The 27,611-nt window shown below is 35.0% G+C and overlaps 6 protein-coding genes, 1 long non-coding RNA gene and 1 pseudogene across 40 annotated transcripts; 3 read left to right on the forward strand and 5 right to left on the reverse strand.

The window, feature by feature from the left end:
* The first annotated feature begins 262 nt into the window (after positions 1-262).
* On the forward strand, positions 263-1,515 carry LOC147941762 (uncharacterized). The gene is made up of 2 exons (XM_087458635.1): positions 263-279; positions 321-1,515. Exons 1-2 carry the CDS (start codon positions 263-265, stop codon positions 1,513-1,515), a joined length of 1,212 nt encoding a protein of 403 aa, XP_087314761.1.
* Positions 1,516-2,055: 540 nt separating this feature from the next.
* On the reverse strand, positions 2,056-2,730 carry LOC147941763 (uncharacterized). The gene is made up of 2 exons (XR_015562406.1): positions 2,597-2,730; positions 2,056-2,471 (listed from the first exon to the last, which is right to left on the reverse strand). It is a non-coding gene; the product is annotated as an uncharacterized LOC147941763 (long non-coding RNA).
* Positions 2,412-3,846, forward strand: LOC104702562 (uncharacterized). The gene is made up of 3 exons (XM_010418434.3): positions 2,412-2,810; positions 3,146-3,295; positions 3,397-3,846. The coding sequence occupies exons 1-3, from the start codon at positions 2,577-2,579 to the stop codon at positions 3,481-3,483; spliced, it is 471 nt and encodes a 156-aa protein (XP_010416736.2). The 5' UTR covers positions 2,412-2,576; the 3' UTR covers positions 3,484-3,846.
* Positions 3,816-5,420, reverse strand: LOC104702561 (uncharacterized; annotated as a pseudogene). The gene is made up of 2 exons (XR_015562405.1): positions 5,282-5,420; positions 3,816-4,684 (listed from the first exon to the last, which is right to left on the reverse strand). The product of XR_015562405.1 is annotated as an uncharacterized LOC104702561 (transcript).
* Positions 5,421-6,097: 677 nt separating this feature from the next.
* On the reverse strand, positions 6,098-7,553 carry LOC109125494 (glucan endo-1,3-beta-glucosidase-like). The gene is made up of 2 exons (XM_019227148.2): positions 7,388-7,553; positions 6,098-7,231 (listed from the first exon to the last, which is right to left on the reverse strand). Exons 1-2 carry the CDS (start codon positions 7,476-7,478, stop codon positions 6,267-6,269), a joined length of 1,056 nt encoding a protein of 351 aa, XP_019082693.2. The 5' UTR covers positions 7,479-7,553; the 3' UTR covers positions 6,098-6,266.
* Positions 7,554-14,407: 6,854 nt separating this feature from the next.
* LOC104702564 (uncharacterized) lies at positions 14,408-22,119 on the forward strand. Of its 32 annotated transcripts, none has more exons than XR_015562413.1 (21): positions 14,418-16,157; positions 16,806-16,891; positions 16,973-17,320; positions 17,394-17,477; positions 17,577-17,673; positions 17,878-17,951; positions 18,162-18,219; positions 18,418-18,547; positions 18,653-18,783; positions 18,848-19,069; positions 19,165-19,412; positions 19,510-19,722; positions 19,833-20,039; positions 20,133-20,186; positions 20,261-20,326; positions 20,415-20,546; positions 20,631-20,684; positions 20,773-20,832; positions 20,926-20,994; positions 21,084-21,347; positions 21,444-22,119. XR_015562413.1 is itself a non-coding variant. In XM_087459482.1 (20 exons), exons 1-20 carry the CDS (start codon positions 14,879-14,881, stop codon positions 21,451-21,453), a joined length of 3,975 nt encoding a protein of 1,324 aa, XP_087315608.1. In that variant the 5' UTR covers positions 14,418-14,878; the 3' UTR covers positions 21,454-22,119. The 32 variants fall into 32 exon arrangements, 16 of the variants coding, with proteins under 16 accessions (XP_087315600.1, XP_087315601.1, XP_087315597.1 ...); XR_015562411.1 differs by having other exon boundaries at positions 21,084-21,327; XR_015562412.1 differs by having other exon boundaries at positions 21,084-21,327; positions 21,447-22,119.
* LOC104702563 (beta-1,3-galactosyltransferase 7) lies at positions 22,074-24,937 on the reverse strand. 2 transcript variants are annotated; one of them, XM_010418436.3, is made up of 11 exons: positions 24,634-24,937; positions 24,363-24,462; positions 24,044-24,102; positions 23,749-23,951; positions 23,599-23,662; positions 23,417-23,489; positions 23,215-23,335; positions 23,038-23,125; positions 22,824-22,949; positions 22,624-22,733; positions 22,074-22,513 (listed from the first exon to the last, which is right to left on the reverse strand). In XM_010418436.3, the coding sequence occupies exons 1-11, from the start codon at positions 24,831-24,833 to the stop codon at positions 22,365-22,367; spliced, it is 1,293 nt and encodes a 430-aa protein (XP_010416738.2). In that variant the 5' UTR covers positions 24,834-24,937; the 3' UTR covers positions 22,074-22,364. The 2 variants fall into 2 exon arrangements, with proteins under 2 accessions (XP_010416738.2, XP_010416737.2); XM_010418435.3 differs by having other exon boundaries at positions 23,749-23,960; positions 24,634-24,898.
* Positions 24,938-26,718: 1,781 nt separating this feature from the next.
* LOC104702565 (uncharacterized) lies at positions 26,719-27,496 on the reverse strand. Its single transcript, XM_010418438.2, has one exon. The coding sequence runs from the start codon at positions 27,494-27,496 to the stop codon at positions 26,831-26,833; it is 666 nt and encodes a 221-aa protein (XP_010416740.1). The 3' UTR covers positions 26,719-26,830.
* Between the last annotated feature and the right edge of the window lie 115 nt (positions 27,497-27,611).

Consider the following 27,611-nt stretch of genomic DNA (forward strand, 5'->3'; position numbering starts at 1 on the left):
TGGAAAAAGATATCAAGATCATTTAAAAACGGAGGATTAGGGTTTAGAGATATCAAAGTGTTCAATGATGCCCTTTTGGCAAAACAAAGCTGGAGACTACTTACCAAACCGGGAAGTCTACTTGCACGGGTGCTAAAAGGCAAATACTTCAAATCCTCATCTTTCCTGGAAAGTGAAACCCCAGGAAACGCATCTCATGGATGGAGAGGAATCTGTATAGGACGCGGGCTACTAAAGAAAAAACTGGGCAGACTAATAGGTAATGAGGAAGATACCTCTGTATGGTACAGTCCATGGCTATCACTCACATCCCCCTGCAGGCCCATAGGGCCCCCTACGAAACTCAACCAGAACTTAAAGGTATCAGAACTTATCCTACCAGATACAGGACAGTGGAATTTGAATCTTATCCGCACTGTTCTCCCGGGTTATGAAGAAGATATCAAAAAGATAATTCCAAGTACCTTAGGAGCAGCTGATGAATGGGCATGGCTTCCACAAAACTCTGGAGTATATACAGTTAAATCTGGATATTATGAAACAATGGCAGAGAGAGAGGAAGAATATCATATCAATCACCCATATGTTGTGGATGACTTTGATTGGAAAGCTCTCATCTGGAAGAAGGAAGTATCACCAAAAGTCAAAATGTTTCTGTGGAAACTAGCTCAAAACGCCTTACCAGTGGGAGAGAACCTCATCTACCGTCAGGTGGTCACAAATGCTTCATGTCCTCATTGCGGGAGCCCTGAGTCTGAACTCCACCTCCTATTCCAGTGCCCCTTTGCGGAACAAATATGGACACAAGCCCCGCTCTACCCCCGGATTCAGCCACCAACCCTCAACTCCATTCAGGAGGGTATATCCATTTCTGTTAAAGCGACCTGCCTCCCCCCGACCGGAATTAGGGCTGGTCCACTATCCCCATGGATCATGTGGGCAACCTGGACAGCAAGGAATCGTTTAATTTTCAATAAAGAAAAGCTGAAACCAGGAGACGTCCTATCTATTGCGATTACCCGAGCTAAGGAATGGCAGGAGGCGCAATTTGAGAAATCAAAACCACTTACCAAGACACGGAAGTTGGTCCCGCCTGCCCTAAGAAACTCAAACCACCGGATCTGCACAGATGTAGCATGGAGAGAAGATGGATCAGCAGGTTTAGGATGGGAGATAAAGAACCCTCAGGAAGAACCAATCTGTGAAGGGTCTTCTTCAGCATCGCACGTCGTCACACCGTTGGTAGCCGAAGCTTTAGCAACTCTGATGGCAATCAAAGTTGCGATTGCATCGGACCTCACATCGGTATCCTTCGCTTCAGACTCGCTAACCCTTGTCAAAGCTATCAACAAAGAGATCCAAGTCAAGGAACTCTACGGGATTCTACACGACATCCTGAATTTATCCACTGCCTTTGCTTATGCTGTTTTCTTTTTCATCTCTAGGGATTTCAATCGTCGAGCCGATGCTTTGGCAAAAGAAGGCCTGTTGGCCGGTCTAAACTCTGTTACTTAATTGATTGAAGGAAAACCCGGTTTAGTTCAAAAAAAGAAATAAAAAATATTGTCAAAAAACAATGAATTCTGCATGAAAATCAGAGCAGATCCGAGAAAAGCTTGGATATATAAAACATTCATTCACATTTTCGTAATAGCAAGGGGTCATATTAACGCATATAGCCTCCCCTAGATGTTACCTTTCGTGTCTGTTCACTGATTTTATACTATTATATTTGCAATACATCTTTTGCTTAAGTTATTGTGAATCCTGAAGACAGTGAAGTGAAGTGGAAAGATGCCCACACAGACACTAATTATGATTTTTATTACTATTTAATTAATCAACTAAAGCACTAGTATTAGTTTCTTTTAGTGTTTTTACTTTGATGGAAAAATAATTGGAGTTAACCCTTGCTTGGTTTAAAAGCATATTATATATTACATAAAGTGTCCGTGGTCCAAGGATTACACAATTAGTTTTGGAGTTCACTGTTGTTGTTAGTCAATTTATTTTTATATTTCCTTCTTTATAATGGATAATTGTGAGATTCTTGTCAGCAATTTTAATATCATTTCAAAGCTCTTTATTTGCATAGTACATATAAATAGTCATTAAACTATAGAAAAAAAATCAAAATTTAGTCATTAGTAGTTAATTTTTGTTTCATAAGCAAACAAATTGAGAATCTTTTCACCAAAAAAAAAAAAACAAATTGAGAATCTAAATCATAAACCCACAGGCCCATTAGACCCATTAGACCAATGTTAGTGGTTAGTGACTACTTAGTGGGTTATTATTGTTTATATAATACAATTTTTGATGGTTGTAAACTTGTAAATGGGGAAGTCAGCATTATGATGGTTGACTGTGGAGTAGTTAAGAGTTAACAATGAAAAGGCCCCATGAGATGTAGACACGTGTAATTCTGATTTGGTAAGAGATCCTGTCTTGCTTGTTTTGCTTACCTTCTCCTAATTAACAGGGAAAAAAACAAGATTTGAGTTTTAAGAAGCCAACTCAAAACCAAAACAAAAAATCAAAAAGAATGCAAATGAAGAGATGCAAATCCCAGGGTTATGTATGGTGTGATCATCACCGTGTACGTTGATCGTCAACCGACGACCGTCCAGTCGTTTCAAGGGAGACGTAAAAAAAATGAAGGGGAGAGACGTGAGATCAGAAAGGCACGTGGATATGATCGGAGAGCGAATCTGTTAACGCATATTCAGCAGTTGAGAATGGGGATTCTTGCCGGTGATTCGAAACGCGGCGGAGAGAGTGACAACAAGCCTGAACGGCCGAACCCGAAGGTAACGTTTCTCTTATTCATTTTCATATTTGTTTGGGTTTTTAATTTGACATAATAAGCTTTTTTATACTTTAATTGGGCCAGATATGGGCCATGACTTATGTGTCGTCTCGAGTTACGTTTGTACTTAAACGCAAAGACTAAAAGAGCCTAAGTAAAGCAGTTGCGTCTGAATAATCTTCTGATTAGTGATGTTGACTATGATGATATTGGGTAGAGTAGATTATGTCAAAAGGTTCTTTGTAATAGTTAAGTAAATAACTGTTTTAAACCAGCTAAATTCGGATGTTAAGCAATTTCACCTTTTTTGTTTTGTTGTGTTGATAAAAATGGCAGAAGAAGAAAAGAAGGTGGATAAGAAAAATGTTTCGTAAGTTCCGGTTACCATTTCGCCGGAAAAATAGGACGTGGAAATACCGCCAGTTCGATCCAGATGAAGAAGAAGGAGAAGCAAGGAGCAAAACTAATCACAATTCTGATCTTTGGGTACTTCCAACTTTTCTTTTCTATTCTTTTGCTACTAGTTAGTTAGTTCTAATTTAAACTTTGCTCTAATTAATCTTCTTTTGTGTGTGTTCTGAATGAAGAATAAACTTAAACATGTGGTTGGAGGTTTATCACGCGGATGCTTACGAGGTAGAAGAGACTCCTGTAGACAAAATAAGGAATCATGATTCGGGATTTTTGTCCAAAGTTGATTGAGATGTGAAACATTTTTTTCTTTTCACATAGCTTTTTTATTGTTCTTCCAGAACTTGAGGAAGATGTTGATCAAATCGATACAAAGAAAGAAAAAAAAAATGAGAAATTTGAAAAGAGGCATAAGAGAACATGCCACAGTAGAGAGTACAACAATGCAGAAACAATGATACAATTACACAGAATACATAATTTACATGAAAATAAATAAAAGAAAGGGACGACTGCGTGTTTTTTTTTTCTTTTCAATTCCCTGTGTATGGCTACTTTGGCTAGTTATGTTAGCCTTTTTATACTGCTCCTGCAATTTTTAAGTCAAATGTAACCGTGGAGAGAGTTTGAGAAATATGCAGTGGGATTTGCTTCGGTTAAATTAAGAGTTACCGACCTCTATTGCCTGCCTCTCTGGTTCCTTGGAAAGAGCAAACGGCGAAGGGAACGGCTAGGAGAAGCAGGGGAGCTGGAAGAGGATGCAAAGTCGCTTGATTCCAGATCCAAAAACCGAATGTGATGGCTTTGTCCTTGCCATGTTGAATCTAGATCCAATATCCCGTTGCTCAGAGAATCATCTGAGCTGTAATCTTCTTCTTCGTCTTCTTCATCATAGACAGCTCGGTTATGCGGCTCTATCACATAATCTCCCAACACAACAGCACCTGGAGTCGACGACATTATCGTGCTAATCACATCTCTTCTGTCTCTTTCCCTCTCAAGCCTCTTCCATTTGGTTTCTAAAGCTGGGTCAATGGCTCTCGGGCAAGCATGTGGGTGTTTTTCCTTCATATGTTTCTTGAGCTTCCGGAAGTTTCCTACAAACGAACAGTTATCCTGCATACAGGTCCTTCTCTTGGAGTTGAAATGCATCCGAGCGTCTTTCACAACAGTCCAACCTTTCACTTGACCTCTACACAGTGGACACAGAAGCTCTGGTTGTCCTGAGCTTTCGTTACTGTACGATTTCCTGTATTGGTCAAGGCAGTTGGCAAAACGGGTGCTAGTTGCACACATGTAAGGACGGCAACCTTTGTGATAGGAAGAACAGAGGAGAAGAACCGCATTGTGTGGAGACTCCAAACAAACTGGGCAGGTTGAGCCAGCCCATTCTTCCTTGCAACATGGTGATGGATAAGGAGTAGCAATGTGAGCACTGTGATTCACTTTCTTGATCTTCCCCATCTGAATCTACAAAAAAAAACACTCAAATTATAAGATCCATGCGAAGTAAGCAAGACTCAACACTAATAGCGTCACAAGTTGACTATGGGGTTCATACAAGAACCAAAAAAGAAGCAAGGATCTTGAATGGCCATTGAACACGGATTCGAATCTCATGCATAAAAGCTACACCACTATAGTTACAGGGGAGTGAACATTAACTTAAACCGGATCGGCAAATGGAAATCACAAGCAAAGACACGAGACAATGAAAAGTTTCAGATCTGGAGTAGCAATTCTAGTAAAATAAATCCAAAATTCATGCAAATTTAAGCAACGCCATCAATGACAAGGCAGATTTTATCGATCCACATATTAAGATCCGAGACAAATTATACAATTCAATGTTTGAAAACACACAAATACAAAGACCTGAGATCTCGATTGAAACGGAATCATAATCCGATAATCTAAGATAGATCTCTCTCTCTATTGAAACTGGAAAAGATCAGAGACCTTTCAGCGAAAAGACAATTTCGAGAACTGAGATGACGAAATTCAACAAGATTAACAAAATTAACGATGAGGAGGAGGAGGAGACGACGGAGGAAACAGTACCGGTGAGATTAAGCGGGAGGAGATCGCCGGCGGAGGATAGAGCGAGAGAGAGAGAGCTCCGAGCTTGAATGATGATGATGCAGAGAATAAGGGTAAAAAGCGAGATTGCTTCTACAAATTGACGTACGCAAACAAAGCCAAGAGACTTTTTTTTCTTTTTTCTTTTATTGATTTAAAAACTTGCGGTTTGATTCCTACATGTCGTCATTTTGACGCAACCGTTTTTCTCATCCAATATCTCGCGCATTTACTGTGTTTTTGTAATTGGGCCGTAAGCCCATTCTTTCTGTTTGTTGTTTGTTAGAATAGGGTCAAGAGGGACAAAATAATATTCTCTTCTCTTTATAAGAGATTCCCCCTTAATTTTAATTTTTTGGTCATACTTTTGTTTTTTCTTAACTACTATACAATTACAATTCATAGACTACAAAAATAACTGTAGTAAGAAAGAAACTGTTAAGAAACAACTTAAAACAGTTAAACCTAATTCTGCGGTTATAAGTTGATAAGATGATTGCATCAACTAACCCAACTAGAACAATTGGTCATTTTTTCTTCTTTTTGTTAATTGGCCTACCTTGTCTTTGCTAGAGGCACTTTTACATTCAAGATAGTGTAGACAGGAGGAGCCATATATGAGTAGTGAAGAATCCGAAGCTCTTTTCAACTTCTCCTTCTTTCAAATCTTCATTGAACATCGATCTCGAAGAAAAAATGTCATCACATGAACATTGGGCCGCCTCGGGGTACCCTTGTGACCTGTGTGTGGTGAGTTTCTTAAGCAAACCCTGTGTGGTGAACTGGTGATTAACTCTATTTTTTCCAATGTTGTAGTTTACTGATCTTTTAATCACCACATAACATCTTACAGCAAGTAAATGAATAAATAAATTAAATTATTGCATGTATTTTTTATACCTTACAATTAATACTTGTAAATGCACTAGAGTATTTTAATCTAACAATAAGCGGGAAAAAAACAAGTCTAATAATGACAAAAGATGTCGTAGACTGGAGTCATATTAGGTGAGAAGATTCCGAAGCTCTGCTCCACCGGACCATCCTTCTGATTCTCCCTGAACATTGCAAACAAAAACACATCCACCGGCGTATAAGGGCGGCGAGGCGTCCTCATCCGCGCAGATCCCCCACATGTCATAATCCCCGTATTATAGGCCTTGGCGTTATCAACGCTCGTGTGTGGTTCATTTCCCTCCGTCGGCCACCCAGTTTCCGCCACCATCACCACCACGTTTCCAGCGTTAATCTTCTCCAACGCCGCGTTGAATCCGTCGACCATTGCTGCGAACATGTTGCTGTACTGCATATCACCGTCGATCACTATAGGTGTTTGGGACTTGAAACTAGCGTAGTCTAGCGATATATCGTTTGTATTCGACGCGTATGCGAAGTAAGGGTACACGTTGGCCATGAGCGGCGAGTTCGTCTGAGAGAGTATCGATGAGATCTCAGTCATGATCTCGGTTAGGTCAGGGAGGAACGTTGCGGCTGAAGGTGGATATGTATTGGCCAAAGCGGTCATCGCTAAAACCGTCGTGACGGAGATTCCCGTGATGCCGGAACTCGTAAGCGCGGCGTTAACGTTTCTGATAGCGGCGGGTACGAATGGAGCGATGTCTGATGGGAAGACTTCGTTGCCGATCGTGATCCATTTGATGGAGACGTCGTTTATGTAAGGTATGATCGAGGTGGAGACAAAGTTGGTTGCGGCTGCTGGGTCTTGTGCTAGGGATTGGATTTCTTCGTTTCGTGGACCAAACATGACCGAGAGACCTGAGCCACGGAGGGCTTCAAGCATGTCGGCGAATGGCTCGTACATACGGATTGCGTCAATGTTGTTGGTCTTGTATAAAGCTACCGTATCTGACGGCGTCGGGAGGTTGTTGCCGTTTCGGCCGTAACATACTCCGGTTATGTCCCCTGCTACACCTAAAAGAGAGCAGAAAAAAGGTTAGTTTACCGGTGATAAACCGATCCGGTTTATGATTCAAATCGATTGTAGCAGAATTAAACCGAGTAAATGTAAGAGAAATGAAATTGAAATTGAAGCACACGGTTCGGTTTAATCAAAGGGAGTCTTTTTACCAGCCGGGCAAAGGATTTGGATGGAGAGGAGCAGGAAGATAGCAACAGCTAAACCGGTTGGTTTGGAATCCATTGATGTGTGTGATTTCATGATGCGTGTGAAATATATATTAGGAGAGAATTGATATGATTCTTCTAATGTTTAGGTGTATGTTTGAAGATGTTCGTTCATGTTGGCGAATGTGGAATATATTTATAGGTGATTTTTTGCTTGGAAGCATGCGTAACTACTTAATGACATTTCATTGTGGATCTTTCTAATGCAATCAAGGCTATTAAGTCTTAAGTATCAAATGTAGTAACATTTTAATAAAAATATATTTAGCGTGGATTATAAATCTATAAACCATATTAATTACATACCAAATCTTTCTGTTGGACATTAAAACTGCACAAAACCAGCGGATTCCATATTAATCATATAATCCCGAAATTACCATCGTATAACATCCCAAATCTCAAACAACCATATCTAATAACATATTTCATCAAATTCATAATTAACCTTCTTAAAATAAAGCAAACTGTATATCTTGACGCCATAACTCAATAATTATAATCGCAATATTAGTTTCTAAAATATAATCCATATATTTTCAAAATCACACATGCATATCGCAATATTAATTTCTAAAATATATAGCTTGGTCAACAAGATTATATCTAATCTCACATTAAACTCTATTGTCTCCTCTAAACTCTATAAATACTGCTCATCACTGTAACTCATAACACCTCTAAAATTTTCATATACACATAATAATTTAATAGGTGTAAAACGGTCACAAACCATGCTAAGCCACGTAGTAATTGATACACCTAATAATAATGAAAAAGATCATCAAGTCCTGTTGAGAAATGGACAAAGCTATTAAAATAAAGAAAGCTCAAATGGCGACAAGATTTTTTTTTTAAAATGAATGGGAAATGAGTTTTAACTTTTAAGTATCGCAGTTGCACCTAGTTTATACAGCTGATAAAACTAAACAAGTTAGCCGTTAGCGTTATAGCTTTGTCATTTAATTAAATTTAATGGCCGATCAAACTATTTTATTTGTCCACTATTATGGTCATTTGGGTTGGCGTCGAGCTTTTTTTTTTTTTGGGTTGTTTGTGTTTAACTCTTTATATCATAGGACCACCTACTCATTCCTAAAATAGAGTCAAGAACGTTGGTGACAAAAACAAAGGAGTCGAGAACGTTTCAGATTTTGAATATATAATCCTAAAAACGTAAACATAATTTACAACAAAAAAATCAAATTGATAAAGTATTTTATCGTATTAAACTGCAAACTCACTATATTTTAAAGTAAAAAATTTATTATATAACAACATTTGCTCAAACTCTATTATATATTTTATTTTAAAATAGAAGAAGTGATGACATTGCTTTATATTTAGAGTAATTATACTTTCAACTTTGTTTTTTATACTAACTTTATCATAACGTCAAAAATAGAGTAATACTAGATTTTAATCCGCGGTACACGGGACAATTTTTTAAAAAATAATAACATTTTAATTTTTTTTTATTTTTTATATTTAGTTTGTTTTGTTTAATTAAACAATAATTTTGTTTGGATTGTCAATTATTAGAACAATAATAGGGGAAATAAATACATAAATATGTAAATTATAAGCTATTATCGGATTAAGTCACAATTTTACCAATGCTTTAATTGTCTTACACAATTTTAGTTAAATTACCCTGATTTAATATGTCTAATATTCTTATATTAGTGGTATTGACCAAATAATTAAATGAAAATTTAATTTGTGTTTCAAAACCGAATTAATAATATTTTATATTTATACTAAAGTTAATTCAAACTGTCATGTTAATAACATGTCCCACTATATAACAACAAACCGTCATATTAGTGGTTTAACCCGTGTTTCAAAACCGTCATATTAGTGGTTTTGGTTGTGTGTTGTGTTTCGTTTGTGAAGTTGATATTTATACATGGAAAATGTTTGATGAGCAAGGAGTTTACGATTCGTAGCAATAAAAGAAAGATTTTAGTGTTTTCCTATTTGAGTTGATAACATTATCGCAAAATAATATTCAGTTTCTTAACACGGTATATACTATATTAAATATTTTTCTTGATGCTAAAGTTAAATATACCCGATTATTGAGTTTCTAAAAATTGGGTTCTCGTTTTTATGAACTTTATTAACGTTATAATAATTATTGCGATTGTAATCATTTGTTACTCAAACTCGGCTGTGTCATTTAAATTTAAGAGATCATACAGTCTCTAAAGATCTATTAAAATAGATTTGGAGATTTTTATGGAATTAAAAATTTAATGCGTAGAGTTGTGTTTGGAAACATCAGAAAGTATAGATATTGTCAAGCTGATTATGGCAATAAGTGTAAATAAATTTGTTAGATTAATATAGTTCTATTAAATGAATTTCCAGGAATTGTTATTTTAGGAAAATAGTTAGGGGTTAATGTTGTAAATAAAACAAACTAAATAACCAAAGCTTCAAGGGCATAACGCAAAATGTACTTCAAAAATAATAATATAGATATTAAAAAATCATGTTTTATTTTAGGATTATTCTATATTAAAGTAAAAATGAAGATGTACATTAGAGATGGTTGAGTACCGAATACTTAATCTGTATATACATTTTGAAGTACATTTTGGGTTCTACCCTTTTATTTGTACTTATTTACAAAGTTAATCCCTAAAAAATTTCCAAAAATAGCATTACTTCAGATTTTGTTTCCTAAATATTTTACATCCCATTCTAACTAAAAAAATACAGCATAATCAATATAGAAACAAAAACTATGATATATTTAACTACACCTTCTATTGTAGTATTGTGTATTGAAGATATTATACCTCTCAACCCTTTGCAAACAAGAAAAACAACAATTTGATTCCTATTTTGTTTTCCAAAACCTGTGAGTTTTGATTCTTAACGTAAGAAGAACTTTGATTCACATTTATTTAAATATTATAATCAATATATATAAACTTAATTTTTTTAAAAAATATTACAAATATGTAAAATTAAAATTTTTTAAAATACTATATAATATGGTTATATATTAGATGGATTATAAAGAGAACATGTTGAAATTAATAAAATATCATTAAATTTAACACGGCTTAAATCTTTATTTTATTATTTGTCAACACTATTAATATTAGAATATATGACATATAAAAATTAAGTTAATTTAACTAATATTTTGTATAAGAATTAAATCATTAGAGAAAATGTGATTTAACATAGCGTATAAATGACTTACTATGTATTTAGATCCCTTATTTTTTTGTTATAATAATCAAAAATCAAAATAGAATATCAAACATTAAACAAAACAAACTAAATATAACAAACAAATGGTAATAAAGTATATTACGGGTTAAAAAATTAATATAAATATTTAGCCGCACAAACGGTTGGAAAATTTAGTTATTCCACTATTTGCAAAACATCCAATATTTAACAAACAAATATAGTATAAAATATAAATAATAATAAAAATTATATACACACAGTGTACCGCGGATTAAAATCTAGTTTGCGAGATATTAATAAAGTTGTCGGTTTGCTTGCTAGAATTTTTAGATATTAAAGGAAAGTAATTTTTATAAAGAACATTTGAAATACCGTAATACAAAATCTTATAATAAAAATAAAAACTTGAGGTTCCAATTTGGTAATTGATCATTTTCAACATTTCATTAAAAAACGTTAGAAATAACGTAGTAATACACATAAAATAATTAAAACACATAGCTCTCTAGTTATCCCCTATATAATAAAACGGAAGTACATGACATTTTTTGTAGACTATATAATAGATATATTTATGATTTTTTGGTTATAAACTTGTGACATAGATGTATCATAATATACGGGTTAGTCTGATTTTTGGTAAGTAAGGATAGTATGGATTTAGTTAATTATAGTAACATATAAATTAATTATAGGTAACATTTAAAAGATAAGGAAATCTCTCAACCTAATTAAAACAAAAATATGTGATTCTTCTTTCACATTTATTTTATTTTATATTTAAATTATTTTAATTTTTTATCTAATATATTTAGTTAATAAAATTTATGATTTTTCTGCATATGATGTAATTTAAAGTTTTTAATTCTAACATATATTGCTCAACTGATGAATAAAAAAAATATACAAAATGCTTTACATCACCTAAGAAAACTAGGCAAAGATTCAAAGTCATATTAATAAAAAAAAGACCAAAATGATTATGAATACGAATGAGCATAAATCTTGATTTATCATGAAATTAAAAATTTTATACATTTTATTATGGTTCTTTATTTTAAATAATTTCAACTTTTAATAACTTTAAAAATTCAAATGTATAACTTTTTAAAATTTTAAAAGATTATTAATATTTCAACTATTAAAATATTTATCTTTTTATAAAATGTTTAAGATATGAATAATATTTAAACTTTATAAGAAGTACAAATATTACAAGTATTTCAATTTCTAAAATAATAAAATTTATTCAAACATTTTAAATTTTAATAATATATACGAATTAAAATATCATGACGGGTTATATGGCAGAACATGTTTGAGTTGATATTAATAGAAAATTAAAATGTCATTAATTCGGTGCTACACGGGTAAAATATCATCTCATTATTTTGTGAACTTTTAAAAAACTTTAAAGATTATTAATATTTCAATTATTAAAACATTTAATTTTTATAACTGTTTAAGATATTAATAATATTTAAACTTTATAAGAAGTTCAAATATTATAAGTAGTTCAATTTCTAAAAAAACGAAACTTTATGAAAACATTTTAATTTTTAAAAATATATTTAGATTTTTATGAAGTTTTTTCTGTGGTGTACAACGAATTAAAATATCACACGACGGGTTATATGGCTAGACATGTTTGAGTAGATATTAATAGAAACTTAAAATATCATTAATTCGGTGCTACATGGATAAAATATCATCTCATTATTTTGTTAACAATATGAATATTAGATTAATAGACGTATCTAATTAAATCGATTAATTAATACTGTAACAAAATAATTAATATGCGGTATAGTGTAGGTTAAGTCATATAATTAACAATCAAAATTCAATATATAATTTTAAAAACTAAACAAATCGAATAAAATTAACAAACAAAAATTAATATTTTTATCAAATAACTTAAACTGCAGTGTACCGCGGGTCAAAATCTATATCTACTAGAATAGATCTTACAAAATAGATGTTATTTTCATAAGTTATATTCAACATATGATTTCATGGTATAGTGTTTGAGAAAAAAAATTAAAAGAAATGAAACAATCATATATATAACATTTTAAATAAAAATTACAAAATAAATAAAATAAATGTTAACCCGTGCTATTCAACATATGATTTCATGGTAAAGTGTTTGAGAAAAAAAATTTAAAAAAATGAAACAATCAAATATATAATATTTTAAATAAAAATTACAAAATAAATCAAATAAATGTTAACCCGTGCTCTAACACGGATCTAATTCTAGTATAATATCATTAAGTCAGCCAAATTACATGTCAGTAAAATCTAGTTCGGCCATCAATTCAGTGTAGTTCGTTTATTTTTGTCCACTCAACAAATGTGAAAGCCAAAGCAGTCAGTTTGTAAGTACTAAATAGCGGATTCTAGTTTAATTAGTGGGCACAATGAGTCATTTTCATATTAATAATGTACAGCATATATATGTAGATCACATGCAATTAATACATACATTATCTTTCTTCTAAATCAAATCATATTATTGTATCTATATTAACATTTTTGAAGTATATTTTGGTTTATGCCCTTTAAGTTTTAATTATTTAATTTTTTTTTACAACATTAACCCCTAAAACAATTTTATAAATAACATTGCAAAGAAACTCAAATACTAAACTTTCTTAAATTGACCAACATTTATTACATTTATTGCCATAAAATCTTAACAACATCTATACATTCCTATTTTTCCAAAAACAACTCTACCTATTAAAGTTTTAACCCATTAAATCTCAAAAACTATTTTTATGGATGCTTGAATCTCTCAAATTTAAATGATGTACAACAAATTTTCCATAACAAAAGTTTACAATATCCATAATTATATTAACATTAATAAATTTCCTAAACCGAAAATCCAATTATAAAATGTCACATTAAATATGTTGAAAACCCCATATAATTTGGTCTATTTTTTATTTTTTTGAGGAATTACCAAGAAAATTAAAATTCTATTAATTATCATAAACTATATATATTGACATGGAAAAATTATAAACTATATAAGTATGCTAATTTGGTAAAACAATTAATATAATAAACTTGATAAAAAACTTATTTTGATTACTTTTTTTTACGCAAAAAAATTATTTTGATTTTGGTGAGACGAGTTGGCATTAATCCTATACAAGTAGTTAAGTGGAATTGTTTTTTTTTTTGAAACACTTTTAGATGTGTACCAGGAGATAAATGTATTACTAGACTATACATATACCACACGGGTTAAAACCTTGAAAATACTACAAAAATCCTATATTTTGAATACTTATATCAAATACCTGTAAAATTTTATATTTTTAAAATTAATAAAACAATAATATAAATTTTAAATTTTTAAAATTAAAAATATTGTCCCGCGGTGTACCGTGGGTTAAATCCTAGTATTTTATTGAAATCGAGCAAATCCAAGACCAAAAATAGAGTGGTATACATTATCATCATAAACAATACGAAGAACTAAAAAGAGAAATCTGATTTGGATCTAATTGATCTTATAGAAAAGGTAACGACCGAAATCTCAATTTACTACAAAAGAGGGATCAAATAACAATTAAAGAGTAAGGGGGAGGTAAAAAAAAGAAGCATATCCCGTACGAATGAATTAACGTGGTCGTATCTCGTGAGTCATCTAACGAGTAAAAATCAAACACGTGTCGAAATAAAGGAGGTGCACGAGTGCTACACTACGCCTCACACCTCTCTATCATATTCTCTGAATAAAAAAGCTGGCAACAAAAAAAAAAAAAAACTCTTGCCAAAAAAATGAACCGTTCCTCTGTTGCCTGCAAATAACGCGAAAAAATCTCTCTGGAAAAAAAAAAAAAGAAAAAAAAAGAACCGAACCAGTCGTGAAGGATCCGAAAGAACATGAACCATAGAAATTTGAAGAAGAAACCCTAATCTTAGCCTCTCCTTTCTTTTAATTCGTCTCTGTCTTCTTCTTCTATCGTTCTTCTAATCTGAAAGACGCCAAGATTGGTACCGGGGGAGCTAGGCTAGGGTTAGGTTTTAGGCTCGGGAAATTAGGGTTAGGGTTTTGATTCTTTGGTTGTTTTCTTTCTCCTGTTCTTTGGGAGGTGAAATTGAAGGCGGACTCGTTTTTTTGTGTGGAGGATTTGGGGATTTAGGGCTAGGGTTCCGTTTCATGGGCCGCGCGGGAGTTTTTGGTGGTGGTTTGTGTCGGTTATGAACGTTGACCAATGCCAGTGGTGGAAGAAGATGATGGGTAGGGGAGTGGACGGAGGTTGTGGAGCTGAAGAGAAGCCTTGTCGCCCATTTCGTAGGGCTGCGTTAGATAAGGATAATGGGAACAAGGGGTTTGAGGATATGGGTTCGTTGGAAATTGGTTTCTTAGCTCAGGCTAACAAGAACCTCTCTGAGAGGTCTCCGTTTGATCTTCCTGAAGATGGTTCCACTTCAGGGTTAACTGTGCCTACTCTACCCGTTGGCTTAGCTAATTTGCTGAACCGTACTGATAACAAGAAAAGGCACAAGAAGTCTCATTCTGGTACCGAGAATAAGAAGAAGAAGTCTTCTAGGCAAGGGGATAAGTTGAGAAGTGGCAGTATCTGGGTTGAGCATGAGGACTACTTTAGGCGCTTAGAATTGCCTGATTTAGAAACGTTGTCAGATTTAGTATCTCTACGATCTTTATCTTCTAGAAACTGCTTTTCAGTTCCATCGGTGGAATACGAATCTATTGATATCCAACAGAGGGAAACCGATGCTAGTGCAAAGAATGAGGATGTTGTTTGTGCAGATGGCCTTGTTCTGGAAGAAATTAAGAACGTTCTCATTAAAGATATATCTGAAGGCACAGTAAACAAAGAAGAGGTAAACGAGGATGTTGTTCAGCCAATGGGTGTTGACAATGTGGGGGATGAAATTTCATCTGCGTCAGACTATTCTGGTAGTTTAGAATGGGTTTTAGGTATTAGAAATAGGATTTTGTTGACATCGGAAAGGCCCTCCAAAAAGCGGAAGCTTCTTGGTGGTGATGCAGGTTTGGGGAAATTAATGGTTGCGGCTCCTTGTGAAGGGAATGCATTGTTATGTGATTTTTGCTGCACTGGTGATGCCAAGGAATATCATTACCAGTTAATTGTTTGCACTTCCTGCAAAGCTACAGTTCATAAAAAATGCTATGGCCTGCTTGAAGATTCAGATAAATCGTGGTTGTGCTCTTGGTGTGAGCTGGAGAATGGTCGTGGTGATTCAGAAAGACCATGCTTGCTATGTCCAAAAAAGGGTGGCATCCTGAAATCTGTTCTCTCAAAAGCTGAGAATGGTGGGCCGGTGGAGTTTGCTCATCTGTTTTGTTCTCTGTGGATGCCTGAGCTGTATATAGAAGACTTGAAAAAAATGGAGCCCATCTTGAATTTGCATGGAATAAAAGAAACTCGGAGGAAGTTATTGTGTAACTTGTGCAAGGTGAAATCTGGTGCTTGCATTCGCTGTTGTAATGGTATGTATTGTTACTTTCTGTGCATCCAGTCTACTTCTAGCTTTGATATTTTTAATGACATGTTCTATTGTATAGTTTGGGTATTTTACTTAAGGTGCTTCTTCCTTGGAACAACTTAACAAATGTGCAAAAAACTACACGTATGATAAATAAACAAATGTCGAGTACTGGGTTCCCATAATCTGAGCCCGTTACAGAAAGCCAGTATTTCACCTGAGTTTGGGTTCATTTGGCTTTATTGCTATGCTCATACTCGTTTTCCTTGCTCTGACTGCTCCGAATAATCGAATTGTCGACATTGTTTTTGTACAATGCAGTATTTTCATTTTCTTGTTGGGCTAATTTGTGATGATTGCAATTCCGATGAAGTAATTCTGTCTCATTTAGTTATTTATTTTTCTTATATGAATATGTTGCTATGCTGGGTTGCTGTGAAAGTTCTATTGCACACAGCTTGGATGTTACTAGAATAAATATGCAAAGTCGATACTTTTCTATCTGATGTTCCTACTTGATTTACTTGTCTAAGTTGATAGCTTTGTCATGGAACTACTTGGCACACTTTTCTTTGATTAAATTATTATGGCTTCAATCTTTGGTGGATATCAGAATAGTAATTGATACTTTGTTTCAATCTCTCGATCATAGGATCATGCAGAACATCATTCCATCCTATATGTGCAAGGGAGGCAGGGAATAGACTAGAGGTCTGGGGAAAACATGGGTGTGATACTGTAAGTTTCATCCCTTACCGAATGAACTCGTAGTGAGTGCTGTTTTATTCTTTCTATAACAATATAAGAAAAAACATGTAGGTTGAACTGCGAGCTTTCTGCTCAAAGCATTCAGATAGTCAAGAAAATGGAAAGTCCGTAGAGGGAGGAGAAAGTAATGCTGTTGATAGTCGTTCTCCTATATGTCATCTTCCGCCAGAACCTGTAAGAGAAGGTCACCTTTGTAATGATGAGATGGGACTGGACTTAGGAACACGGGGTACAGATTCTGATATTTCGAGAAACAACGAATTGCGAGAACTAGAATCACCGCATTCAAAATTTAAGTGCTCTGCAACAGACCACGTTGGATCAGGAATGACTGTGAGAAGCAACGAAGATGAAAGAACTCTATCCAAGTCGCTTAGTTTTGGATTGATTCTGAAAAAGGTTTGTATATTCTTAAAAGTTGGGTTGTCTATTCCTTTTGACTCTCTTGCTCACTGATTCACACTTTTTTAAGTTGATCGACCTGGGGAAAGTGGATGTGAAGGATGTGGCTGCAGAGATTGGGGTCAATCCTGATGCTTTGAGTGCCAAACTTACGGTAACTCGTAAAACTTCTCATATACCTGTTGACTGTTGTAAACAATGTGTGCTCTCATTGTGAGTTTCTGTGTATTGATTTCAAAATTTTGCGATGCAGGACGGAGACTTGTTACCTGATTTACTAGGCAAAGTAGTTAAATGGCTTAGCCAGCATGCACACATGGGTTCTGGGAATAAAGGCGAAAATTTTAAACGTAAGAACACTAGTAAATCTGAGCGCCGGGCTATCTGTACTGAAGGCATAGTGATGCTAGATTCTGAAATCTTAGATCCTGCTGTCACTAAGGCTTATTCTATTGAGCGAACACTTGAAAGCAACATTTGTAATAATACGGAGAATAATACAATATGTATGTTAACTGAAAATTGTACTGGTAATGGTATTATGGTTGATGAAGCTAAAGCCAATGGTTCAGTTTTGACGAATGAAGGAGCTGTGAGCTTGGCACCTGGTCATTCTCCAGAAGAACAGGTAATCACACAATCTCAACTGTTATGTTCTGAGTATTTTTTCTTAAAACCTAGATGCTTTCACATGATCTGCATCACAAATAGTTGTTACTTGTCAGTTATTAAAGTCATTTTGGATCTGGCACCGAGTTTGGCCTAACACAAGCTTGGTGGTATTTCTTAAGGGCCTCCTGATGAGATAATTGATATTGACCTTGTTTTGCATAAACAGAAATCAATAGGGATTGATCAGGAACTTAATGATGGGAAATTTTCAGTTCTTCCTTCTGGTATGTACTAACTTTTCACTATTTTTCTCTTCCCTATTCCCATATAGTTATCCTTCTAGCTTATAGCATTGTTTTTGTAAGTTGGTAGTTTCTATTGAAGATGGCTTTTCATCATCCAATGTTTATTAGACTTGATAATTAATCTTTTCTTAGTTGGTGGTAGCTGCTGCTGATATTTTTTAAAACTCTTTTGCGTAGATGATCATGGACAACGATCAAACTCCAGTTCTTCTGGTGTCATGCTGGGGAATGCCATTTCCTTGGGGCCAAATAGTTCTCAGAATCGTGGAAATTTGAACTGTCCAACCCCCATTATCTTGGGTCTCCTGTAAGCTCCAGAAACACAATTGAAAAGATAATCTCTGTTGTTCTCTTGGCCACATAAATATTCTGCCTTCTAAATTACCTTCTTTTTATATATATAATGATGCAGTGATCATGAAGCATATCCTGGTTTCAATCCTCATCCTTATATCCTCAAAGAATTGTCAGAACTGGGCAAGGGACAGACCCTGAAAAGCAGCAGGGATTCTGATGTGGCTAGGGTGTCAACCAAAACTGATGGTAGAGACTTTATTATTTATGCCACAGATTTTAGGACATTTGGTAACATTAAAACATTTGGCAGGCTCTGAAGAAGGAAACAAACATCTGCAGGGCGCTGGCGATCACACTATCTGTAGTAATCTCCAAAATCAGAGTGCACACCGTGGAGACACAATTCGTCAGTTATCTAAAGCTAGGAAATTGGGCATACTGGATATGTCTCCTGAAGATGAAGTGGAAGGGGAACTTCTATATTATCAGCTTCAGTTACTTGGCACTGCATTTTCAAGAAAGGAACTTTCTGGTGAGTTTGATTGTCCGTTTTTATTTGCATGGTCACAATTTTTTTGCACTATATAATTTCTGTTATAGTATCTTAAAATTGGTCTCTTTTCTCAGACAATTTAGTCTATGAAGTTGCCAAAAAATTGCCTCTGGAGATTGATGAACAACATGGACGAAGATGGGATGATGTTCTGGTGAACAAATATTTCCATGATGTCAGGGAAACAAGAAAGCAAGGTAGGAAAGAGAAAAGACACAAACAAGCCCAGGCTGTTCTAGCTGCTGCTACCGCTGCAGCGGCGACATCTTCTAGGAATACATCGCTTAGGAAAGATATGTCAGAAGATCAAGCACAGCAAGAGGTTGGTGTTACTACATGTAGATTTTTTCCTCCAAGTATTAATTTTAGTTGTGCTATGTTTTCTTATTCTTGATTCTTACTTGTTATATATCGGACAGATAAGCACTTCTAGACGTAAAGTTGTTGGTAGCTCTCATCTAGTGCCACAAACAAAGGAAACACTATTAAAGATGGCTGTTTCCGGGCCACCGTCTGAGAAGCGGTCTGATCATCGTACACCAGACTTCTCAGTAGAAAATCCACGAACTTGTGACATCTGCAGACGATCCGAAACTATATGGAACCTGATTGTAGTGTGCTCTAGTTGCAAGGTGATATACATTTACTGTGATTTATTTGTAATGTTTAGTTAAGGCATGATTGTCTCTTCTAGGGACAGCTTTTATGCACAGTATGGTATCTTATCAGGCTCCAATTACAGGTTGCGGTTCACATGGATTGCTACAAATGTGCTAAAGAATCCACTGGTCCCTGGTACTGTGAGCTATGTGCGGAGTCATCTTCGGAACCTTCTTTTAATTTTTGGGAAAAACCGGATTGTTCAACAGAATGTACTCTATGTGGTGGCACAACTGGGGGTTTTAGGAAAGCCACAAATGGGCAATGGGTACATGCTTTTTGTGCTGAGGTGAAGTTTCCTTCTACGGCAGCAGTTATTACTTATTAGCAGGGTCTGGTACTATTGAATATTGCAAATAACTTGGTGTATAATTTCTTGCAGTGGTTCTTGGAAGCAACCTTCAGAAGGGGACAAATAAATCCTGTGCAAGGAATGGTGGGTATTATAGTACTAAATCGCTATGACGTTTAAACTGTTTTAAATTGCTAACGATATATTGTCCTTATTAGGAGTCTCTGGCCAAGAACACGGACAGTTGTTGCGTATGCCGACGGATATATGGTGCATGCATAAAGGTATTCACCAATTCTTGCTTTTTTTTTTATCTGAAGACAAAGTATTGGGACAAAGATTGAACAAAAAGCTTATGTTATCATTTTACAGTGTAGTTATGGCAACTGCCAGACGACATTCCACCCCTCCTGTGCCAGAAGCGCGGGTTTTCATATGACTGGTGGTGGGAAACTTCCGCATAAGGCTTACTGTGAGAAGCACAGCTTGGAGCAGAAGGCGAAGGTCTTACTTCTTCTCTCTTCGCCATCTTTATTATGGCCTACTTGCATCATAAGTTTGCTTATATTTGTCTGACTGTGTTTGCAGGCCGATTCTCAGAAACATGGGGCAGAGGAGCTAAAAAGTCTCAAGCATTATAGGGTAGGAGCTTTTAGCTCTGTTAAGCGTATTCCTTCCTATCTATTATCAAATTATTTTTAATTCTTGGAATTTGCTGAACCTCCTCCAGGTTGAACTTGAGAGGTTACGCCTTCTGTGTGAGCGGATAGTCAAGAGGGAGAAATTAAAGGTATGTCAAACTAAAGCCTAAACCCAAACTCTTCCTTTCGTTGAAACTAAAGACATGGGCGCTTGACCTTTTACTGGTCTGGTATATTTGCAGCGAGAGTTGGCTATTTCTTCGCATGAAATACTTGCTGCCAAAAGGGATCAAGCTGCACGTTCATTACATGTACGTAATCCATTTTCTCCCCCAGAAGTTTCGTCGGACTCAGCTACAACATCAGTAAAAGGTCATCCTGATAGTAATATATCTGGCAGTGAAGCAATACAGAGGTCAGATGATATCACCATTGACAGCACAGTCTCTGTTAAGCGCCGTGGCAAAGGTCCCATGTTAATGGACACCGATCAGAAAACCGATGACAGTGCTACTTCCAAGAGTCGGTTTTCCCGTAAGCCAACCGAAAGACAGATATTTTCTGGGAAAACCTTTCCCCGAAAACATTGTATAGTCTCACCTAGTGTTTCAGAGGATGGAGATAAAGGGTCAAAGCCAAAGAAGGTGAGAAGATTCACTTTGTCGTAAGTTACATGGATTGTTGTTAAGTGCGACACTTTCTGCTCAACTCCGCACATTCATAGGGTCTTATACTTATTTGTCTTGATAACTGATAATAGCAGCATGTAGAAACATTTGCAAAAGAGCTGGTGATGACATCAGATGAAGCTTCTTTCAAGAACCGACGGCTCCCAAAGGGTTACTTTTATATTCCTGTTGATTGCTTTCAGGAAGACAAGCCGGGAAACCAGAAGGCAGCTTCATCTGACAAGCCAGCGAACCAGAAGACATCTTCAGGTGATCAGTCAGGCAAAGACGGGTAAAGCTGAGAACACAATATGCGCTCATTGCTCTTACCCTAGTTAGATAGTGGCCATTGGTGGACATCACCTTCTGCGCCCTACCCAGGATTCACCAACTGGCTTGAAGCAAGAAGAACCGATGGTATTGCTACAAAAAAGCTGAGGCTGCAACTGAGACCCGGCTAAAATACAGTTAAAAAGGCATTGTGAAGCTTTTGGGTACTGATACAAACTGTGCCTATGGCAATGTTTGAGATTTGAGGGTAACATCTCTATAGAAAAGAGGCTTCAGATTGGATTCAGGGAAGTGAGAAAAAGCTCCCTATTACCATATAAAGAAGGATCGGTCACGTGTAATTCTGTTTGTATAAAGGAGCGGAAAAAAAGGGGTGGCATAAGTGTATATATTCATCAATTGTGTCTAAAATCTGACCAAGGGAATAATAGTTGTCTGAAAATTCTTTTAGTTATGCGTTTTCTTAACACGTCAAAAGCTCATTTGGCCTTTTGTTCATGATTACATTAACATGAGTAGAAGAAACAACAAAGCCAATAACTTAAAGCAACAACTGTTTCACAACAACTAAATATTTCTTCAGTATGATGTTTGTATACCTTTGGTCCTATACAAAATTTGCCATCTCCTCTCTCTCTCTCTCTCTCTCTCTCTCTCTCTCTTGTAGCACTCCGTCAAACTTGTGAGTAGATATTTAGTATTGGCTCAACATAGCAGATCTTCTAGAGAAGTGTATTCCAAACAGCTCCTTCTCCTTCACTGCACACTTCGTGGACTATCTTCATTCTCTCTACAGACTTGCAGATCCCACTGCAGCTCCATTCGAATGAGGCCACACACACATCCCCCGCCTCTGCCTTCCATCTACAATCTGTGAGAATGTAAATCCAATAGAACATAACAATCAATGAGAATGTAAATCCAATGAAACAAGAGAGATAAGGGGAGGATACTTAAATCTATTTGTGTAATGAGCTTTACCTGGAGGAGTCCCACAACAGAAGTTGCGGTCATCAATATGTTCAACCTCAAGGCCAATAAACCAAGACCCCAAAGACACATCTTCATTTGCGTATTTATGCAAAATTGGCCTACAGACAAAGTTTAAACTTTTCAGAATTAACATATGACTGTTACTGAAGCTGAAAGACTCATTATGATAAGGATGTTGAATTACGTACTGGTTGACAGATATGTATTTGGCAAGATCCTTCGAGATGGCATAGATCTGTCCTGTAGCATGTCGAAAGTATTTGTTACCATCCTCTCCAAATTTCCAATACTCAGGCTCATGGTATTTCACTGTCCTGAAACAATTTAATAAACTATTTTAACAATACTCTATGACAGTAACGCCACAAAGATTTGAAGCTGGACTCATGCAAATGGAATTACTTTTGAGCAAGAACAGGCCCTGATTTCATACAACCAATATAGACCCTCGGTTTTGAGCGGTGACGTGCAAGTGTGGAAGCCAGCATACCTGAAAGGCAAAGTTTATAACCTTTTTGATTGCTGTCATTTAAGGAGATAACAGAAAAAAAGAAAGAGAAGAAGCAGGTTTTGTTGTACCGAGATTGACATGAACATCATCATCAACCTTGATATAGAACTCCGCATCCCATTTCGCTACTGCAGTGGAAAAGAATATCTTGGTTTTTGCTGAGAGTTCGTGATATCCTTCAATATGCTCCTGCACAACCAATAAGAATTTTAACGAGAAAGAAGAGTGAAAAGTTGTAATGCTTTCTTAAGAGATCTAGAGTTGTCTCACCAGCCTAAGGAAGTCTTTGTGTTGAGCATCTTCTGAATCAATAGCTCTATCCAATATACTATTTGACGTCGCACTGGCAACACAATTGTATACACTTGAGAGTCAAACTCAAATCTCAATCTAAGATACATGACATTCCTCAAATATAGTAACTTCTTAGAGAAAAAGAGAAGCAGCTTCACCTGTGTCCAATCATGAACTTGATTACAATCCCTTTATCTTGTTCCAATTTTTCAAGCTTCTCCCCTGTGAAAAAACCACAGCTATTAACTCGCGTAAGTATGGAAAAAAGTATATGATTAAGATGATTGGCATTAAGTTTAAAGCAAAACCTTGAGGCATCCACGTTTCTCTGACAGAATCACGCCGTCTTCTACTGCTAAATGCAGTGTTAACTCCCATTACCATGAACACTTTCTTCCTCGGGTTTGCTCCCGTTAAAGAATTGGTTGTTTCTGAGCCATCAACCTTCTCTTGGGAGCTCCTTGTAGAAGACAACTCCATTTGCAGCGTAGAAACTGACTTATCCAACGACCTGTCAACCCTCCAAAGACATGGAGAGAAAAACTATAACATAAAGAGAGAAAGCAAATTGCTTCACAAGTGTAACTCAATGTGCTCACTCACTTTATAGCCTCATGAGTTCTCAAAACTTCATTAATCACATCTTTTTCTTGTGTAGCTTTCTGCATTTTAGATCAGATGACGAAACATAAGACGAATGAAAACCCAAATCTTTTTGAAGCAAAGTCCAAACACAATCAATCATCGCAAGCTACTTCAAAAATTTAGAGCTAAAATCATTCGATTAGACACTTGAAAACTAATGAATTTTTTTTATCATTAAAATCAGAGCTACCAAAGTCAGATTCCCTTAATAATCTAGTGTAACTCTTGGTTTCAACGACCACTGATTTAACAGACTAAATAGAATAAAGAAGGATACTTTATTATGAGCACAATCGTCTGACACAATCTGAAGTTCATGATCACGATGGTGCTGTGAGATTAGCTGACTTCCGGAATCTGACGACGGCTCCCATGACCTGAAAAAAAAAAAATCCACAAATTGAAACAAAAACAAAAAAAAAAAACCCATTAAGAAAAACCCAAACAGAAACCAAAAGAAAAAAAGGCAGAACAAGAAGAAGGATGTTTGAAGTCTGAAGATTACTAGTAGAAAAGGAAACAAAGATAAAAGAAGAAACTTTAAGAACCTGGAGGTGAAGATTGCTCCGAGAGCGAAGAAAGAGATGCAGAGAAACGGAACCCATTTCAGAGATATTACTCTCTTGGAGACTTTGTGCTTCATCGTGGAGACGATGACACAAGGGAGAGAGAGAGAGAGATCACAAAGACGATTTGCAGATTTAAAGGGAGAGAGAGAGAGAAGAGACACAATCAAAGAACATTTCATGGGAAGAGACCCAACATATTAAATTAGTAAGTTTCCTCTAACCCAAATAAAAAACTTTTTATTACACTTTTTTTACTTTTATTATTCATTTTAATGTTTTTCACACCGTCGAATATGCCAAGTAATTAATTTAAATAATACAAACAAAACAAATTACTCCTTTGGAACCAGAAAAATAATATAAATTATTTGGCATAATCGAATTTGTTGTGGAAACTATACTTAAATAAATCTTCATATTATATCCAACTAATTATTCTATTACAAAAAAAAAAAAAAAAAAATCCTAGGTCCTAAAGTACCATTTACGTTTGAAATTAATATTCACTTAAACTATTTTTTTCATTACATTTGACTTAAAAAGAATTGATTGTATGTATTGTACATGAACCATATTACCCCAAAGAGTAGAGATCATGTACATCAATGATGGCATTATTATTATTTTTTCTATTATTTTTCTTTTTTAAGTAACAAAGAGATTTTAAACGAATGTCTTCGGAAACGAATTGTCAAAAAGGCATTTTGAATTGAAAATTAGATACATTCCACAAAAATATATAAATGAACCGTCAAAGATGGTTAGGCAGAAGAATGCATGTCATTTCGTCGACCGCATCACTCACGTCGCACGCCGTGACGTGCGGTTTGTAGGATCTTAGCATCATATGGGCTTAACACATATCAGACCTTATTCTAAACAATTAGGCCCAATTTAACACAATATACCGTTTAGTATAAACGTTTTTTTCTTCTTCTTCTAAATCCATATATAATTATTCTAATAAAACTAGATATTTAGGGAACTATATTTTTTTTTAGAAATGCAAAATAAAATTTCTTTATTATATTAACTATATATGTATATAATATATTTTATATTTTTTTAATCTACTATAGTTTTACATCAATACGTTATGTAGTGTATAATTTTCATTGTCTAGATGTAGTGGTTTATTATATACAAGTTATGATATCCTTATTATTCATTAAATTTAATTTAGTTAACAAATATATTTTTTGTGATTTTTCTTTTTCATTTACAATGTAAATATATTATTTGACTTTGTAATCTCAATATCATTTAACACTTTTGTATTTATAGTTGTGCAAGTCGATTAAAATGGTGGAGTGTTTTTTTGTAAAGTTTGATTTATATCAATTGTTTATTATTATTATAGATCGAAAATCTATATATTAATATATTAGTTACTGAAAAACACTTCGGTGTAAAAGTAAATTTTTTTAACAATTAGTGTCAGTTCGGGCCCCAAATTTTTTTAAAAAATTAAAGTTATTATTAACAGTTTAATCACTTGGCTTTCAAACACATGAAAATAAATTATTATCAACAGTTTTTTAGAGAATGGATTAATTGAATATAAAATATTTAATGCTAATGGGTGTTGGTCCATACTTTTGGAAATTTGAATATGAGAAAATCTTAGTTAGATCCAAATTTGATATTATTTAAAATAAAAAATAATTGTAAAATTAATGTTAATAGCATGATTGTAAATAAGTTCCAACTCCCGGATTTATTTGCTAAATGTCTCAAAAAAAAATGTATATATAGATAACCTAAATTTGGGTTGTTTATGTTTAAAACATGTTTATTGATTTTCGTTTATTTATGTTTAAAATAACCTCCCAAACGATTTGACACAATGTGCAGGACTTGCCTGGTTATGTGACATGCTAGTGAGGCTTAATTTGTACAATGATGAATGATGGCAGCAAAATTTAATGTGTTGACAGCTGAGTAACCACACAAAAAAAGGTCCATTACAAATGAAAAGTGAAGGAAAATAATAACCATCGTGTGGAAATCAGAAGTAAATACGGTGGTCTTCATCATAATAAACCATGCTAGTGAAGGACTTGGTTATGTTTTATCACACTTGTTTTTGATAAAAAAAAAACAAGGAACAGTAAAATCAAAAACTTGGATAGACGAATTCAATCGAATATTGTCTTGGACATAGTAGATAATTGTCTTACAAGAAGAGAAGAGTCCTCATGTCGACAGGTGGCAACTCAAGGGAGCAAGCTGGGCATCGAGGAGTGTGCAACAAGTAACGAGAGATACAAGTTGCGTGAAAGATGTGACTGCATTTTGTTTTATGAACAATCTCGTCTTCTTTCGGATACCCTTTTTCACATAGAGGACACAATTCCGGACTTTGGTAACAATCTACGATCTCAGTTGTAGGTGCAACGATTGGTACGAGTCTGGCTATTGCATCTTCAACGCTCAGAACAGAATCTCTAGTTCTCAATGTGGACAAAACAAGAGTTGTGATGTCATTCTCATTGACTTGATATTGACTAAGCCCTATAATTTGAAAGTGAAAGACGAGGACAGGACACGCGGGAGGTACGACATCAAGATCCTTGAACGAAAAATTGGAGACAATGTAGTCGAAGATCTGATTAGTTATGTTGGACCGATGTTGCGCCATGAAAGACCAATGCAGCGAATCTACGAATGATTTGGACAATCCAGCTTTTGAACCTCTTCCTCGTCCTCTTCCTGTGCATCGCGTCAACTGAAACCGTTCACACAGGTGTACACCTCCAAAGCTTATTATCATAACTCCGACATCAGACTCAGAAGGCACATCAAACTTGTAAAGCCTGAGATTACCTAGACGTGATTTCATAATTACTCTGCTAATAGTTTATATTTTTTTTTCTTTTTTAGAGTTTAAGCATAATTGTGCCTTTTTATACGGCGAAGCGTATATTTCTCTCTATCCATATTCCATAACCAAAAAA

The sequence above is a fragment of the Camelina sativa genome, chromosome 7 (genome assembly GCF_030686135.1).
Source record: "Camelina sativa cultivar CO46 ecotype springtype chromosome 7, ASM3068613v1".
Classification (NCBI taxonomy): domain Eukaryota; kingdom Viridiplantae; phylum Streptophyta; class Magnoliopsida; order Brassicales; family Brassicaceae; genus Camelina; species Camelina sativa.

Bases quoted from the DNA above. Each gene is read 5' to 3' on its own strand.
- LOC104702565 (XM_010418438.2), bottom strand. From the start codon at position 27,496: ATGAAATCACGTCTAGGTAATCTCAGGCTTTACAAGTTTGATGTGCCT.
- LOC104702563 (XM_010418435.3), bottom strand. From the start codon at position 24,833: ATGAAATGTTCTTTGATTGTGTCTCTTCTCTCTCTCTCTCCCTTTAAA. The intron at 24,463-24,633 runs GTTCTTAAAGTT...TTTTTTTTTCAG, and splicing joins GGAGCAATCTTCACCTCCAG to GTCATGGGAGCCGTCGTCAG. The intron at 23,490-23,598 runs GTGAAGCTGCTT...TTGTGTTGCCAG, and splicing joins AAGTTCATGATTGGACACAG to TGCGACGTCAAATAGTATAT.
- LOC109125494 (XM_019227148.2), bottom strand. From the start codon at position 7,478: ATGAAATCACACACATCAATGGATTCCAAACCAACCGGTTTAGCTGTT. The intron at 7,232-7,387 runs GTAAAAAGACTC...GCTCTCTTTTAG, and splicing joins CCAAATCCTTTGCCCGGCTG to GTGTAGCAGGGGACATAACC.
- LOC104702562 (XM_010418434.3), top strand. From the start codon at position 2,577: ATGTATGGTGTGATCATCACCGTGTACGTTGATCGTCAACCGACGACC. The intron at 2,811-3,145 runs GTAACGTTTCTC...TAAAAATGGCAG, and splicing joins CTGAACGGCCGAACCCGAAG to AAGAAGAAAAGAAGGTGGAT. The intron at 3,296-3,396 runs GTACTTCCAACT...TTCTGAATGAAG, and splicing joins ATCACAATTCTGATCTTTGG to AATAAACTTAAACATGTGGT.
- LOC104702564 (XM_087459471.1), top strand. From the start codon at position 14,879: ATGAACGTTGACCAATGCCAGTGGTGGAAGAAGATGATGGGTAGGGGA. The intron at 18,784-18,847 runs GTAGAGACTTTA...AACATTTGGCAG, and splicing joins GGTGTCAACCAAAACTGATG to GCTCTGAAGAAGGAAACAAA. The intron at 20,833-20,925 runs GTATGTCAAACT...GTATATTTGCAG, and splicing joins TCAAGAGGGAGAAATTAAAG to CGAGAGTTGGCTATTTCTTC.